A 14823-nucleotide genomic window follows, 5' to 3' on the forward strand; every position below is an offset into this window, starting at 1 on the left:
ACTTGCAGGGCCCCGGGCTTAGTTCAGGCCTAATGAATTGAGTCCTAGGCCCAGGCCCTGACACCCATCACTCTGGTTCCAAACAACGGCTGGTACTGGGACAAGCTTTCTCCACTGGGGTGCAGGGCCATCTTACCTGTCCCTCCACACACCGGGGAGCAGGCAGGTGGCTTGCCCAAGTTAGCCTTGACACAGCCCCCTCTCTCACTCACTGGCCACTCCTAAGAATCATCACTCTGTTCTCATTTCTAGTCTTAGGTTTCCATCCTGCTCAGAACTATGGTGTTGACAAATGTGTGAGACTAAGACCACCCCCCCAATACTCCCTCCAAGGGCTGACATGCACTTCTACAAGGCCCCCACATCCCTGCCATGGGAATAACCCATGTTCAGCCACTGTCTAGGAGGTGAGGGCACCCATGTTCCAAGGGGAGAGGGTGGTTTAGGTCTGGGGGGTCCTGACTTGACTCCTGCTCCTGTATCACTGCCTTAGGATTGTAGGAAGTGGCTTTAGGCTCCCCAGTTTGGTTTCTTTATTGGCAAGGTAGGAATAATGATACCTGGGTTGTCAGGAGCCTCAGAGGAGAGTCTGTATGACCAAGGGCTTTCTAAGCCAAGAGCAGGGCGTGCTTTACCCATCCCCATTCTGCTGCTTGCCAGCAGTGTGCCTTTGCGTGCATTCTCTAACCTCTCTGAGCCTCAGAGTCCTTGTCTGTGAGATGGGGATTGTAACAGTGGCCCCGTCGCCCTGAGGATCGAATGCGGTGATACACATAATGGGCTCAATCCAGAGAAACCTCCCAGCAAATGGCAGCTTTGGCTTCTAACCGTGGAAACTGAGGCAGGCTCTGCGGGGAGTGGCTGCTCCACATCAGGTCTAAGACCTGGAAGAACAGCCCAAGGCAAACCCCTCTGGGTGCCTCCATCTGAGGTTTGCTCCTGCCTGTAACCGCCTGCCCCCAAGGTCCCGGGGAGCTCCTCTGCACCAGCAGGAGGCCTGGAGCCATCATGGAGGAGAGGACCACTTCCTGTCTGAGAGCCTGGTGTCCTTCTCTCTGGGCGGTTCTACTGGGGCCTGACACAGTTTGGGTCTCTGGAGAGAGCCCCCAGACAGTCCTGTGGCTGGAGGGCTGGAATGTGCCTCTCCGGAAGTTTCTGAGATGGTTATTTCTGCATTGGAGCTGTGGTCAGGAGGCCCTACACATTCTTGAGGAGGGACAGTGAGTCTGTGCCAAGCTGGGAAGCCTTGAGCAGAGATGAAGGGGTCTGAGAGCCAGTGTCTGGGGTTGTCCATGAAGGAAATATCCACACAGTATTGTGTGACAGTATCTTCTCCAGCTGAGCGCTGCCCCCAGGGCTCCTGCATTCTATCCATAAAACTGGTTTCAGTCTGGGCTCCAGAGTGGCTTTGTGGCCCAGAAAAGGAAGTGTGGTGACAGGAGTGCGGGAAGCACTCCCAGGGGACTGAGGTCTGCTGGGTGACCAGGGCGAAGGTGAAGGGAGATGGTCAGGATTCAGGTTCATCACCCCCTGGTCCAGCTGGAATCCTGGGGGCGCCTACTAGTTCAGCTGGGGTTATGAGGGAACCCATGGGTTCAACCAATGTCAGGAAGGCACTTGCTATCCAACTAAGGTGATCCACTGCTTCAGCCAGGGTCACAAGGGCACCCAGTGGTTTGACTAGGAATATGGGGGCACCCACTGTCAGGATCCAGGCAGGAGAACACAGGCTGGGGACTGCACTTCCCTCTTTCAGTGCCTGTGCAACCAGGTCCACCCACCAGGGTCCAGAAGTCAGCCCCTGGAGGGGCTGCCCCTGCCACTTTCCTTGGGTACACTCATGTCCCATTGCTGTTTCCTCATCTAGAAAGTTCTCACAACCCATCATCAGTCACTTACCAGAGTCCTCACTCCTCATTCAAACTCCCTCAAGTGCTACCTGCTACAGGAAGCCTTCTCAGCTCCCTATTCTGTGTCACTCTACTAGGACTTAGCATATATTACATTCAACTTGTGGTTTCAGGATTCCACTAGACCAGAGGCTCCGTGGGGAAGGAGCTGGCTCTTGGTCATCTATTCTTTCTGTGCCAACTATAGCGCCTAGTACTCAGGAGATCTCAACAGTATTTGAAGGTTTAGGAGTCCCTCTTCTAGTATTTGGACTCTCCAGGCTGCCCCCTGGAAGGTCAAGAAATCAAAGAATCTCAGGGTTGGGAAGAATCTTAAAAGCCATTTATTGTAACCCCCAGTCTGATATATGGATAGTGTGACGATCTTTTTTGACACATCAATCTGCTTAGGTTAAAGCCCTTAGTTATAAATCAAATGTTAATTTAGAGGTTGCTGTGAGGCATTTTGTAGTTGTAATTAAAGTCCATAATCAGTTGACTTTAAGGAAGGGATATTATCTTAGATAATCTGAGTGGGCCTGATTCAATCATTTGAAAGGGCTTAAGAGCCAAGCTGAAGTTTCCCTGAAGAAGAAATTCTACCTATGGATGGCAGCTTCAGCCCATGCTGGAAAGACTTCCAGCTTCCTAACGGTCTACTCTACGGATTTCAGACTTGCCTAGCAGCCACTACCACCATATAGGCCAATTCCTTGTAATATGTCTCTTAATATGTATCTCCTACAGGTTCTGCTTCTCTGATGGAACCCCAACTGATACAGATATCCTCTGCAGCTTGCCCACCCAGTGTTTTCTTATATGCTTCCTGTGATGGGAGAGGTCACCAGCTCACAAGGCAGCATAGTTCATTTTTGGTCAGCTTCAACTCTAACAAGTTACATTTATATTGGACTTGATTAAGTCTTTATATGAACTTGACCCACTGGTGCTGGTTCAACCCCTTGGGCCCAATAAGCCCAAGGTTGGTTCTTTTATCTTGTAGCAGCCCAGCAGATATTTGAAGGCAGCATGCATGCTCTCCACACTTGTCCGTGCCAAGTCTCCCTCATTTGGCATGCTGCTCCCCTCCTCTGACTGTTCCCCAGGTTGTTGATGTCCATCTTAAAGTCTGGCTGTATTCCACGCCATTGCTGACAACAGGATGAGTGTATCTAGTAGCCATAGGATCACGGGCCTGGAGACCTCCATTGTCCTTTGCTGTATGGATCCCAGCCCACAGGAAGCTGGGGGCTCTTCTTGAAAGAAGAAATGAGGGGCACCTGAGTGGCTCAGTGATTGAGTGTCTGCCTTTGGCTCAGGTTGAGTGTCTGCCTTTGCCTGGGGTCCTGGGATTGAATCCTACATCAGGCTCCCCACAGGAAGCCTGCTTCTCCCTCTGCCTATGTCTCTGCCTCTCTCTGTGTGTCTCTCATGAATAAATAAACAAAATCTTCTTTGAAAAAAAAGAAGAAATGACACCAAACCTCTCTTAATGGTGATTGGAGGCTGCACTGCCCCTTGGGATTTGGTGTAGTCACCATGAGGTCGGAGCCAGTAACCCACTTGGACATTTAATCTCGGGCACACATCTTCCATGGATCTGAGGAGCTTCCCTGGCAGATGGGGGAGGAATAGAGGCCAGTTGAGGACAGCAGATGCCCGTTTGCCTGCTTCTCCATGGGGCAAGCCCTTCTCACTCCTCTCCCCCCTTCTCCCCACCCACATGACCACACAGTCTGTGGGTTCAATGCCTCGTGAACCCCACAGTCTGTGGGTTCAATGCCTCGTTAGCCTCCATGGCTGGTTCTTGTGGGGCAAGCCACAGCCTCTCTCCAGACTCAGAGTAGGGATCCACCAGCTCTTATGCCACTGGCTCTCATATTCCACAGCCAGATTCCTAGGGATTTTTCGAGCTCTACACATTCTTGTTCTTAAAACCATAGTCCACACTTCAAGTCTATTCCCCAAAGTCATGTCTCCAGGTTGTTTAGATCCTCACTACTCAAAGTGAGGACTATGAATCTACAGCATCATTGTCCCAGGGGTGGGGGTGGGGGCTTGCTAGAAATGCAAAAATCTCAGACCCCACCCCAAACCTACTGATCAGAATCTGCATTCAAACAAGATCAACCAGGTCTTTCCCTGCACAGTAGTGTTTGCAAAGCATTAATGTATCCACACTGCTGAGCAGGACTTCTTTGGTTCCCCTGTGGAGCATCTCCTCTGTACAGATGGGAAGACTGACACATTCCAGGGAAGGGTCTGCTCCTCCCACGAGTTCAGGGGCAGCAGAAGAGAGAGAAAGCTGGAGGATTTGTCTAAGGGGGGAGAAAGAACCCTGTTTCTAGCTCCCAGGCAAGTCTCCTGCTTTGAATTCCCAGCAGCCACGTGCCCCCTCACAAAGGGGTCCTGTGTGTCACTGGAGGAAGAAGGGGGACGCAGGAGCAGTGAGAGGCCAGCTTTTGTGAAGGCAGAAGGTGGGAGCTTGGCCGAAGCCTGGCAGGGGCCCCGGGAGGCCACCGGACCAGGAAGACTGGAGCTGATGGCTCTAGGTGGCAGCTGCGGCTGGCTCTGGGAAACGGGAAGGTGAAGGTGTGACATGCGCAGTAGCTGGGGTGGGCTGGCTCCAGGTGTCTCCAGGAGCTGCCTGGGAACCGTCTTAGCAGGGCAGTTTCTGGACAACGAGGAAGTGTGGACCAGCCAGGAGGCAGCGGCATCACTGGGACCCTTGACTGCTCTCTCTGCAGCAGACAAAGGTCTCAAAAGGCATTTGTCATGTGGCTCTCTGAGGACTGGAGGCTAACAGGAGGGTCAGGAGGGGACCCGGGGCAAGCAGAAAGGCTGGCTGGCAGCTTGCTCTCTTCTTTAAGAGACTGCAGGGCAGGGGGGTGGGTGGCCGGCAGGAACACCAAGTGAGGCGTCAGTAAACAGGGCTTCCAGGCAACTCTGAAACTAACTGTTTCAGTGTAGCCTTGGCCATGTCCCTTCTGCGATCTGAATTTCAGCTTCCCCTTCATAAAGCAAGAGGGTTGGAGCTAAAAATCTGATTTCTCTTTGGGCTAAATGTTCTTGAGGGCTTGAGATCCTGATGCTGAGGCCATCACTGAGTGTCCTGCATGGACCCCGGTATCCCATCCTGCATCGTTTGTGACATTCACAGAAGAGACAGCAGGGGCTCCTTGGAGGGGAGGAGCCTCATGGCTCTGAAAAGATACTCCCTATGGCCCTGGGGGTAAGCCCTGGCGCTATCATTTTATATTTGTAGGATCCTGGGCCAATTTTCCAACTTCTCTGAGCTTCCCTGTCCTTGTCCTTAACAGAATGAGAGGCCTGCCCTCCCAGGGCAGCGGTGGGAGTGCAGGCTGTGAGGAGTGCCCCAGACGTGGCCTGAGATGTTACAGACACATGTCAATTCCCTGCATCCGTCCTGAGGCAGCGATGGGGCAAGAGGGAGTGCCCATCTGGGTCTCTGAGAATGTTCTCCGTCATTGCTGGGTCTCTTCCCTTGCTGCTGGCTGACTGCAGGGAAATCACTTTTACTTTTTTTTTTTTTTTTTTTATTACAAAATCAACTCACAGATTCACCGTTTGTGCTGCCAGCTGAAAGCTGTTTATAGTGGTGATTTGCACTACACTCATCTGTGCTTGTTTATGTTTTCTTTGAAAATACTTATTGTGTTTTTCCTGTCCCCACTCCGGCCAGGCGTGTGTCTTCTATTTCTGGTCCTATTCTTGCCCCCACTCCCTCCATGTCTCCGGCCCCAAACTGTGATGTGAGGGAACTGGACACGTAGGTAGGAGGCACGACAGTCACAAGGACCTCTGATCAAATATGCCCTCCTTGTAGATGAGGAAACTGATAGTCCTAGAGGACCAGCAAGTGACTTAAGTGGAGCCAGAATTTTTGCCCCCTTGCTCCAATCCAGGGAAGGTCCTTCTACCACTGTGAACCTCGCCATTCCTGACTGGTCTTCTGCAAGGTCCGTCTGCTGAGAGGAGGGAGCATTGCCCCTGAGCTTGGATGTCAGGCAGACTCCAGGCATGGGTAGGATCTGGAAAGCCTGGGTTGGGGGAGTAGGATTAGGAGAATACAGGGAAGGGTGTGGCAGCCTCTGGTCCCCAACACCACTGTCCCCCACTTGTTAAGATGAGGTAGCTGTATTCTTGGTAATCCTTGGGAAACCAAGCAGTTCCCTTTTGTGAGGGAGTACTAGTAATAATACATGAACGATAATGTTAATTACACTGATCATTACAGATATTGCTTATTAAGTACCTACTCTGTACCAGATATTTCCTTTATATTATCCATTTCATCCTGGGAGGCAGATATTATTCTCCCTATTTTGCAAATGACAAAACGAGCTCAGAGAGACTAAGTAACTTGTCCAAGATCATATATAACTAGTGGCAGGGGGCTGGGGGAGGTGAGTGGAGAGGCGAGCTGAGGGATGAACCCAGGCACTCTGGCTCCTAAGCCAGAGCCTGCCTTCTTAGACCACCACAGCAAAGGCTTGTGCGGTCCAAGCAGAGGGGTGGCCTGTGAACAAGGAGGAAGGAAATGCTGACCGAGCATGGGCAGTAGGACTATTCCCGGCTGGGCTGCCCCTCCATCCCACCCCAGCCAGTCAGCAGAGGACTGGGAACAGTGGCGTGAAAAGCAACCAGAGGTCTTGATGCTAAGAGAGATGATGGGTCGTGAGGAGAACAGGCTGGAGCGCTGGAAAGAACTCCAACGGGGGCACCCAAAGGCCTTGGTTCTAATCAGGGTTGTACTTGCAACTTTCTGTGTGACTTTGGGCAAGTCACTCACCTCTCTGGGTGTTTGGATGATTGCTGATGTCTCCTTTCACTCTTTTATTTGAGGACTCTAGGATATATTGGGTGGCAGGTCACTTCTGTACTTTCCTCCTTCTTGGAAAGATGTAAAAAGTACAGGTTCCTTCATGAGCTGCCTGCTTGAATTCACAACCTAATGACTCCCAGGCCACGTGGTGGGTGATGGGAACCTGTGCTCAGCTGAGAACAGGCCAGAAGCTGAGGAGAGAGCAGAACAGAAGGTTTTCTGCCCCAGCTCCATCAGCTGATCAGTCACCTGGCCTCTTGTTGCCTTAGAACCCTGAGGATTACGGGGGCCCACATGGGAGAAGAGCACCTGTGAGCCCACGGCGGTCTCAGGGAGAGCCTGGTGCTGGGCACAGCTCTGCCACATGGTCTGGGTTGGTCAGGGCGGGGGTGTTGGGGAGCAGCAGGCTGGGTGCAGTGTGCTGGAGCAAGAGGAACTCTCCTGGGAAGGACTTTGCCAGGGGAAAAGATAAGCCTTGGCTCCCCGGTGCCCTTAGGATACAAGGGTCTGGGCTAAGTTCTTGAAGTGGTGAAAGCCAGGGCATGGGAGTCAAAGAGGCTCAGTTGAATCTGGGCAGGTGCCACACTTTCAAGTCACAAGGCCAAGCATGAGTCATCTACACAAAAAGCATTAGTTTCCTCTGCTGAAAAATGGGGGTAATAAGGGTAATAATGCCCCTCTTGAGGGGTTGTCAAGAGAACTGAACGAGATCGTATAGAGCCTGACCAAGAGTAGACAATAAATGGTGGCTGTTCCCGCTGCTGATAATAAGAACAAACAAGAGGCATCCTGAACGAGTGGAAGGAGCAGAGGCCGGGAGTCAGGTTTGGCTAACCTCTGGCTGTGTTACTCTTGTCACCTCTCTGGTTCCTTATCTGTAAGAGGAGGGGGTGGCACTAGCTGATCTTGAGTCCCCTTCCAGCTCTGACAGCCTCCAGGCTATGAATAGATGGGGCTGGGGCCCCGGAGGAGTTTAATGACTCAACAGCCAGAGAGGTTAAGCTTTCCCAGAAAAGAGTTTCCATTTGCGTTTGATGAACTTAGGGCACAACAAAGAAAGGGTTTCCTGGCTGGGAAGCCAGGGATGAGGAAGCTGGAGGAATCCTTGCAGCCCATGGAGACTGTGACTAACCAGGTGAATGACTAACTCAGACCCTGCCGACCCGCAACCAATCAGGGCTGCCCGAGAGCGCCCTGCAAGCTGGCATCACTGAGCACGTCCTGGCCATGCCAATTGCAGCTGGCTCTGGGCTTCCCAGCATATGGAGGCAGAAGAAGCAGCCAAGAGACCGGCAGGGAAAGAGCACTGGGCTTGGAGTCAGAAGACCCAGCTTCTTGCTCTAACTCGGCTGCTCACCAGCTGCATGGCTTTGGGGAAGTCCCTTCCCCTCCTTGTCTCTCCATGCCCTCATCTGTGCCATGGAGCTGATAATACCTGCCCTGGCATCTTTCCTGAGCGGCAAAGGCTGAGACTCAAGAGATGAGATGAGTGCGTTGTGATCACTAAGTGGGAGGTTCTGTCATTTTTCTATCCCAACGTCCCAATGAGTCAGGAGACCTGTTTCGGTCCCCAGAGGGGTCAGGTGGACAGAGGATGTTGCCTCTGGGTTTGAGGTCACCATCAGTTTCATATAGGGCCCCTTCCAGCCATCAAATCACAGCCCAGACAGGCTTGTCTTAGAGCAGAGCCCCTGTGGACGGTTTCCAGCCAGATGGTGTAGCCAGAGAGAGAGGTGACAAAAAGCCAGGGATGGTTGGGTGAGGCAGGAAGTGGGCAGTGCTTTTCTGCGCCCCCCCCAAACCAGGGTGGTGCTTTAATGCTGTCTTTCCTCTTGCCCAGCACTATATCAATAAATATCACCAAAGGCACTATGTCTGCGTCTACCCCCAGCTTTTAGCATCTGTCTGCGTGAGGACTACAAGCACTTTGGGAAAAGGCAGGGATGGAGGGGGAAGAATGATGTCCTTTCATTTCTACACACCTTAAGCTCATCAATAGCATTCTCTGAGTGCTCATGTGTGCCGCAGGGTACTGTGCCAGCACTGGGAGAACAGAGATGGGAACCACAGGGCACTGCCCACATGGAGGTTAATAGCAGTGTGGTTAAAGAGACAAAACACATCCCCTAAAATGTAAATAACTGCGCAAGAGAGCCCACACTGTGTCATTCAGGTTGTCTTGACAGTGAGTCCTGCAGTTGTCTAGAGTGGTGGCCTGGGATGGTCTGGAAGACTTCAAAAAGGATCTGGGATTTGAGCTGGACCTGGAAGCTTAGCTTGGACAAGACAAATAGAAGACAGAAAAAGGTGTGCCGGATAAGCACACTTAAAGTGTTCTCAGGAGACGGTATAGCTGTCGTGGAGAGATCATGTCAGTAAGAAGTGAGAAATGAAGTTGGAGATAGAGCCAGGTAGGAAGGTCCTTATCATTTGGGATAGGGAGCATGGACCAGATTCCACACCAGCTGGAGGGCACTGAGGGCTTCTGAGAGGGTATTGGTATGGTGAGGGCTTGCACTTTGGGAAGATTCTTTGTGGCAACATTGTCCAGGGGAGCTTGCTTCATGCGGGAATGAGGCTGGAGGCAAGGTCAGCTGAGTAGTTACTGTGGAGCTAGGGACCACAGGACCAAGAAAGGGGACACATAATCAAAGGCACGACTTGTGGGAAGAAGGGGAAGGCCTAACTTGGTGGTTCAGTGCTTCTGAAACCCTGGCAGGTGGCAGAGAAGTGAGAGAGGGGAGGCTCCTTTCTGGGCAGGTCTAAGTCTGACTATTCTGCCGTAAACTCACAGGGTCAGCAGGACCTAGAGGTGCCCCCATTTGGGCCACATCCAATCCTGGGGTCCTTTTCTTCCTCTTCCAAAAGCAGAATCTGGAGACTACATAGCAGAACTCCCCATGGACCCCAGAGAGGAGTGGAGCCTCGGGACAAAGTCTTGCAGTGGATAGACTGCAGGAGCAGTGTCCAGTCCTGCTTTTTACCCCCTCAATTCCTGTGGATCCCAGGAAAACACTGCCATCTTGTTATGGGCTATGCCAAGTGGCAACGAGCCCCTGGGAGCTCAGCCAAGGCAAGGAGGGGGACCAGAGAGAGGAGAAGGAATGGGAAAGATGGAGGCCTGGAGGCATCCCAATGGGCTTTGGGGGAAGGTGGGCTGGGAGCATGCCAGCACTGGGAGGAAGGCTTGAGATCATTTCAGCCAACCCCTCATTGTCTGGAGGTGAGCCCAAGATCCAGACAGAAGGGACTTGCCCAAGGTCATATAGCAGGAAAAGTGATGAAGCTCGGCTGGAATCAGAGACTTGGGAGCTGGTGAGGTGTTTACTCCTATCTGGACACCTCCCAATAGCACTGGAGATTCCTTTCCTGGATATCCATTTGTGTGCTTTGTGTGTGCATGCCTGTGTCTGCCGTGTGTGTGCGTGTGCGTACCTGTGGGTATGTGTGCCCGTGCCTATGTTGTGAGAGAGTCTGGGCATATGTGTGGCCTGCCCCACCGCTGTTTGGAGAAGAGAACTGAGGCCATTCCTGCAGGGTGACTGTTTTCCTGGGACAGCGGAGAAGGCAGACAGAGCTGGATCTGGCTTCCAGCACCAAATCTGCTGCCCTAAGAAAATTAAAGGCACTGGCTGGCTGTGCCCAAACTCTGGGAGCTGGACACACACACACACACACACACGCACACGTACACGCGCGCACACACACACATACACACACGCACACCACTCCAAGCAGCACTCACAGAGGCAGTTAGAGGGTGTTTTAGGCACCCAGAGTAGGCAGGAGTGCCGCGGAGTGCCAGAGTACCTGCATCCACACGTCTCCCTGGAGCCCCAGCCGGTGTGGACACGCCAAGGTGCGGAAGCCCATCTGCCAGGGACACGGAGTGGCGCGCTCCCCGCCGCTCTACACTCAGCTCTGCTCCAGGGCCTGGCCCGGCCACACCCCTCCTCCCCAGCCTCCGCGAGCCGTTCCTGCCCCTCTCACACACTTCAGAGTCCCCTGAGGCCCTCGCGCAGCCTGGCAGGGACAAGTTAGGGCTGGCCCGGCCGGAGAGTCAGGTCCGGAGCCAGGAATCGACGCCTCCCCCGAGTCCCGTCCCTGCGGGGCAGACAAGCCAGGTTGAACTCGGGTTTCTGGCAGCGCGGGGTTCGGCGCCTGGCCCCTCTCCGGGGGATCCCCCCAGCCCTCGCCGTCTCGGGACTACCCCGGGACGCGGCGCCCAGCCCCGGGTCCCCGCCCCCCCGTCGGCGAGTAGTTACCGATGGTGGTGATGACGGTGATGGCGAAGTAGAAGGAGCCGGCGAAGCGCCACTGCACGCCGGCCTTGTGCGGCTTGAGGCGCAGCACGACGCGCTCGAGCTCCTCGTAGCCGCCCTGGCTGAGGTTGTAGCGCGCCCGCAGCTCCTGCTGCCGCAGCTCCAGCCGCTGCCGCTCGATCATCTCGGGCTCCGACTCGAGCGCGTCGAAGACCGCGGCGCCCACCAGCAGGTAGGTGAAGGTGCACACGATGAGCGCCAGCGTGCGCACGTTCTGCCGCTTCATCGTCCCGCCCGAGCCGCCGCCGGCCCCCCGGCGCCCCCGGCCCGCGCCCCGGCCCCGGCCGCCGCTGCTGCTGCCCCGGAGGCGGCCTGGGGCATGGCTGCGCTCGCCGCTCCCCGAGCCGGGCACCCGCTCCGCGCCCTGGGGCCGCCGCCGCCAACGCCGCCGCCGCCGCCGCCGCCGCCGCCGCCGCCGCCGCCGCCGCGGAGCTGTCCCTTCAGCACCACCCACCGCCCTCCTCCGCCCGGCCCCGCTCCCGCCCCCCGCCCCCCGCCCGCAGGCCGCCTCCTCCCGCCAGCCCTCCCGCCCAGCCAAATAAGGACTGGGGAGACGCGCCGAGGGAGGGAGGAGGGGGGCTGGCGGAGGGGGAGGGGAAGGGGAGCGAGCGGGAGAGCCGCGGAGAGACCGGGCTGGACCGAAGGAGAGAGACCCGGGGAAAGAGAGAACTAGACCGAGAAACGTCTATAACTACAGAGAAAGAGAGAAAAAGAGGCAGAGGGGGGTGTGACGGATAAGGAGATACAGCCAGAGGTAGACTCCTAGGCGCAGAGAAAGAAGCGGCAGGCAGAAAAATACGGAGCGAGAGAGGCAGAGAGCGAAAGATGGAAACAGAAAGAGCCCCGGAGGCAGGGAGACCTGGATAGCTGGAGATAAACCGACGACGGAAAAAGGAAAGCAAAGACGGGAAAAGGAACAGGCAGAGAGAGGCCCCCCGCCCCCCCATCTCCACGGAAATCACAGCGTGTTTCAGCTGGAAGGGACCTTGGGCCTCGCTGTCCTGCCCTTTATTATGTCCATGGAGAAACTGAGGCGCAGAGAGGTCAAGTGACCTGAAAGGGGACACGGTGAACTAGTGTCAGCGCTGGGACTCGACCAAGCTTCCCTCCGCCCAGGCCACACCCCCCACCCCACACCCGGCTGCTGGGCTGCTGGCTGTCTCAGAAATGGCAGGGCACTGCTGCGGACCTGGGCACGCGAGGGCCAACACCCAAGGGAAAGCCCTGCTCTCATGAAATGTGACCTTTCCCAGGTCAGCAGGGCTCCTGGAGCTGGCTCAGAAAGCACAGGCTGGCCGCCTAGGCCAGTAACGCTGAATCCCCGGCTGTCCTCCTCTGCTGTCCCTCCTCCCTGAGGCTGTCGCAGGGTCCTGACAGCCAGAGCCCCTGTCCTGCACCCGTGGGCCAGGCTGGGCCTGCGGTGAGCTGCCAGAGAGAGCGCCGGACATCAACATGGGGCATCCCAACAGAATGGGGGTCTAGCTGAAACGGGGCAGGTGGGGCCCAGACCAGGAGGCTTGCTGTGCCTCAGTTTCTTCTTTTGTCAACATGGTGGCAGTGGTGGTGGGAAGGAGCAGGCTGTGGGACTCCAGATGAGGTGTCACTGCCCCTCTCAGAGTCTCACTTCCTTATCTCCTCGATGAGGTGCCATGGCAGATGATCCCGCAGGCCTTGCTTAGCTTCAAACAACTCCAGACTTGGATGGGCTGAGTGAGCAGAATGATCGGAATGCAAATCCCACTGCCAAAGAGGGTCAGAAAGTCTTTCACGGGACCCTGGCACGGGCCACGAGGAGAGTCAGGGAAGAGGCCCCAAGGCCCCTGACTGAGGGTAGGTTGAGGAGACAGCCATCCAGAAGCAGGAGAATCATCTGCCCACATCCTGGCCTGACCCGTTCCTGCTGGGCATTCATTCCAGTGCTTCTCTGAGGAATGCCACCAACCCATTGCTTCTTTCAACCATTCATTCAGAGAGTATGTACCAAGCATCTGCTGTGTGTCAGGCCAGGCATGTTACATTTATTATTTCTAGTCTCACCACAATCCTGAAAGGTACGTATGGTTATGTCCATTTTATAGATGGAGAAACTGAGGCAAAAGGCAGTGGCAGGGAACTGTCCAAGGTCGTCCAACTGGAAGAAACTTCAGTCTGCCTTCCAAATCCATTCTTTTCCCCATAATGACTCCTGGAGCCTCAGGTTTTGTCACCTTTAAATGTAATACCTAATTATACTAGTCTTTGATCTGACACAAACTTTCTGACCCTGCACCCTTAACCATGAACTCAGCCTACTGCAGGCCTCCCCCCACCCCACCCCCAACGCTGGCATCTTCTGGTTCCCTGGAAGACAAGTGCTACCTTTCCTGGCTTCCTCGGGGGTGAGGGCACAAGTTAGATTCTGTCTTCTTGGCCACAACTACCCCAGAAGCCAATTCTCCCAAAGCCAGTCTAGGTGAGCAAGGCTCCAGAGACTTGGGTTTTAGTGTGAAAGGCTGTGTGTCCAGGGTCTGCTCACTTCTGGCTGCCTGGCCAGACTGCTGTGCAGATGAAAGGTGATATTATGAGTGAAAGTGCTTTGGAAAAGGGAAAAAGCTCTCTTTAGGGGCAGGGCATTTATTATTAATTATGATGAAGCTTGTTCTCACAGCACTTCAGAACTAGAAGGACCTTCAAAGATCAGCTAACCTGATACTCTCATGTTGCAGATGAGGAAACTGAGGCCCAGAGAGTAGGAAAGGGGTTGCTCAAGATCACACAGGGAGTGAAGGGGGGCCAAGACTTATGTCCCATGGCTGGGGTCTTTCCCATAGCCCCCATATGTATGGGATCAGGACCCCTGTTGGCAGGGGAGCGTGGCACATCCCATCCAGTGTCTCTGGAGTCCGCCAAGTCAGCTTAGGTCTCACCCTCCTGCCCCTTCTCCCTTTCTTCTCTTGGGTGGGTTGGGGGGCACTTCTTGGGCAGGGGGTGGGGTAGCCAGGCTAGTGCCAGTCTAGATTTCTGATTGGCCCTGGGTCCTGCAGGCAGGAGTCCCATCAGCTCACCCTTGACCAGGGTGAGATAGTGCTAAATATCTAGAAGCCTATCTCACCCCCTTCTGTCCAGGACTCCTGGGACCTGCCTGTACAACCCCATCCCTCACAGGGCTGCCTTAGCCAGGACCACGTGTCAGAAAGCACTTCCATCAACTGTGTCTTTTATAAATGATAAAATCTGCTCAGCTATGACTTCTGTGTGTTCTTCTTCTTCTTCTTTTAATCCATTGGTGATCCAGTGGAGGATGCCTTGGGCCAGTTAGTAAGAGCTGTTTTATGCTCCTCAAATCATTATACTGGCCAGCCTCCTGTGTGATCATTTTCTGAAATCTGATCCAATGTAGAGAACGGGGGAAGAGAGCTGGAGGGGCTGGGCTGGGGTCCTGTCTCTTCCACCTGCTTGCTTCCTGTGGGACTCAGGGCCAATCACTCCTTTTCCCTGGGCCTTGGTTTGCACATCCATAAATGGAGTGGTTTGGACCAGGACATGTCTATGCTGCCTTCATTTATAACATCCCATGACCTTTCTGGCCTGCTTCTGCTTCCCTAGTTCTTCCAAGAATCAGGTGCAAAGAGGGTTTAGTCACTGTTTTTAAGACTTTAGTTTATGAGGAAGAGGACACAGAGTTAGGCAGGGAACATAACTATCATTATTTGCTGCATATTATTATTCACTAAGCTTTATACATGTATTATTTTGCAGCTTCATCTTCCATGCTGTTCCTTTCTAA

At 54.2% G+C, this 14823-nt stretch overlaps 1 protein-coding gene across 1 annotated transcript in view; it reads right to left on the reverse strand.

Moving 5' to 3' along the window:
• The window catches only part of KCNK3 (potassium two pore domain channel subfamily K member 3), a 38532-nt gene extending 27204 nt beyond the window's left edge, over nucleotides 1–11328 (reverse strand). The window contains exon 1 of the mRNA XM_077843821.1: nucleotides 11001–11328. Within this exon, the coding sequence (XP_077699947.1) occupies nucleotides 11001–11283 (283 nt within the window). The 5' untranslated portion in view covers nucleotides 11284–11328. The remainder of the gene's footprint in view (nucleotides 1–11000) is intronic.
• Between the last annotated feature and the right edge of the window lie 3495 nt (nucleotides 11329–14823).

This window comes from Canis aureus, chromosome 12 (genome assembly GCF_053574225.1).
Source record: "Canis aureus isolate CA01 chromosome 12, VMU_Caureus_v.1.0, whole genome shotgun sequence".
Lineage (NCBI taxonomy): Eukaryota > Metazoa > Chordata > Mammalia > Carnivora > Canidae > Canis > Canis aureus.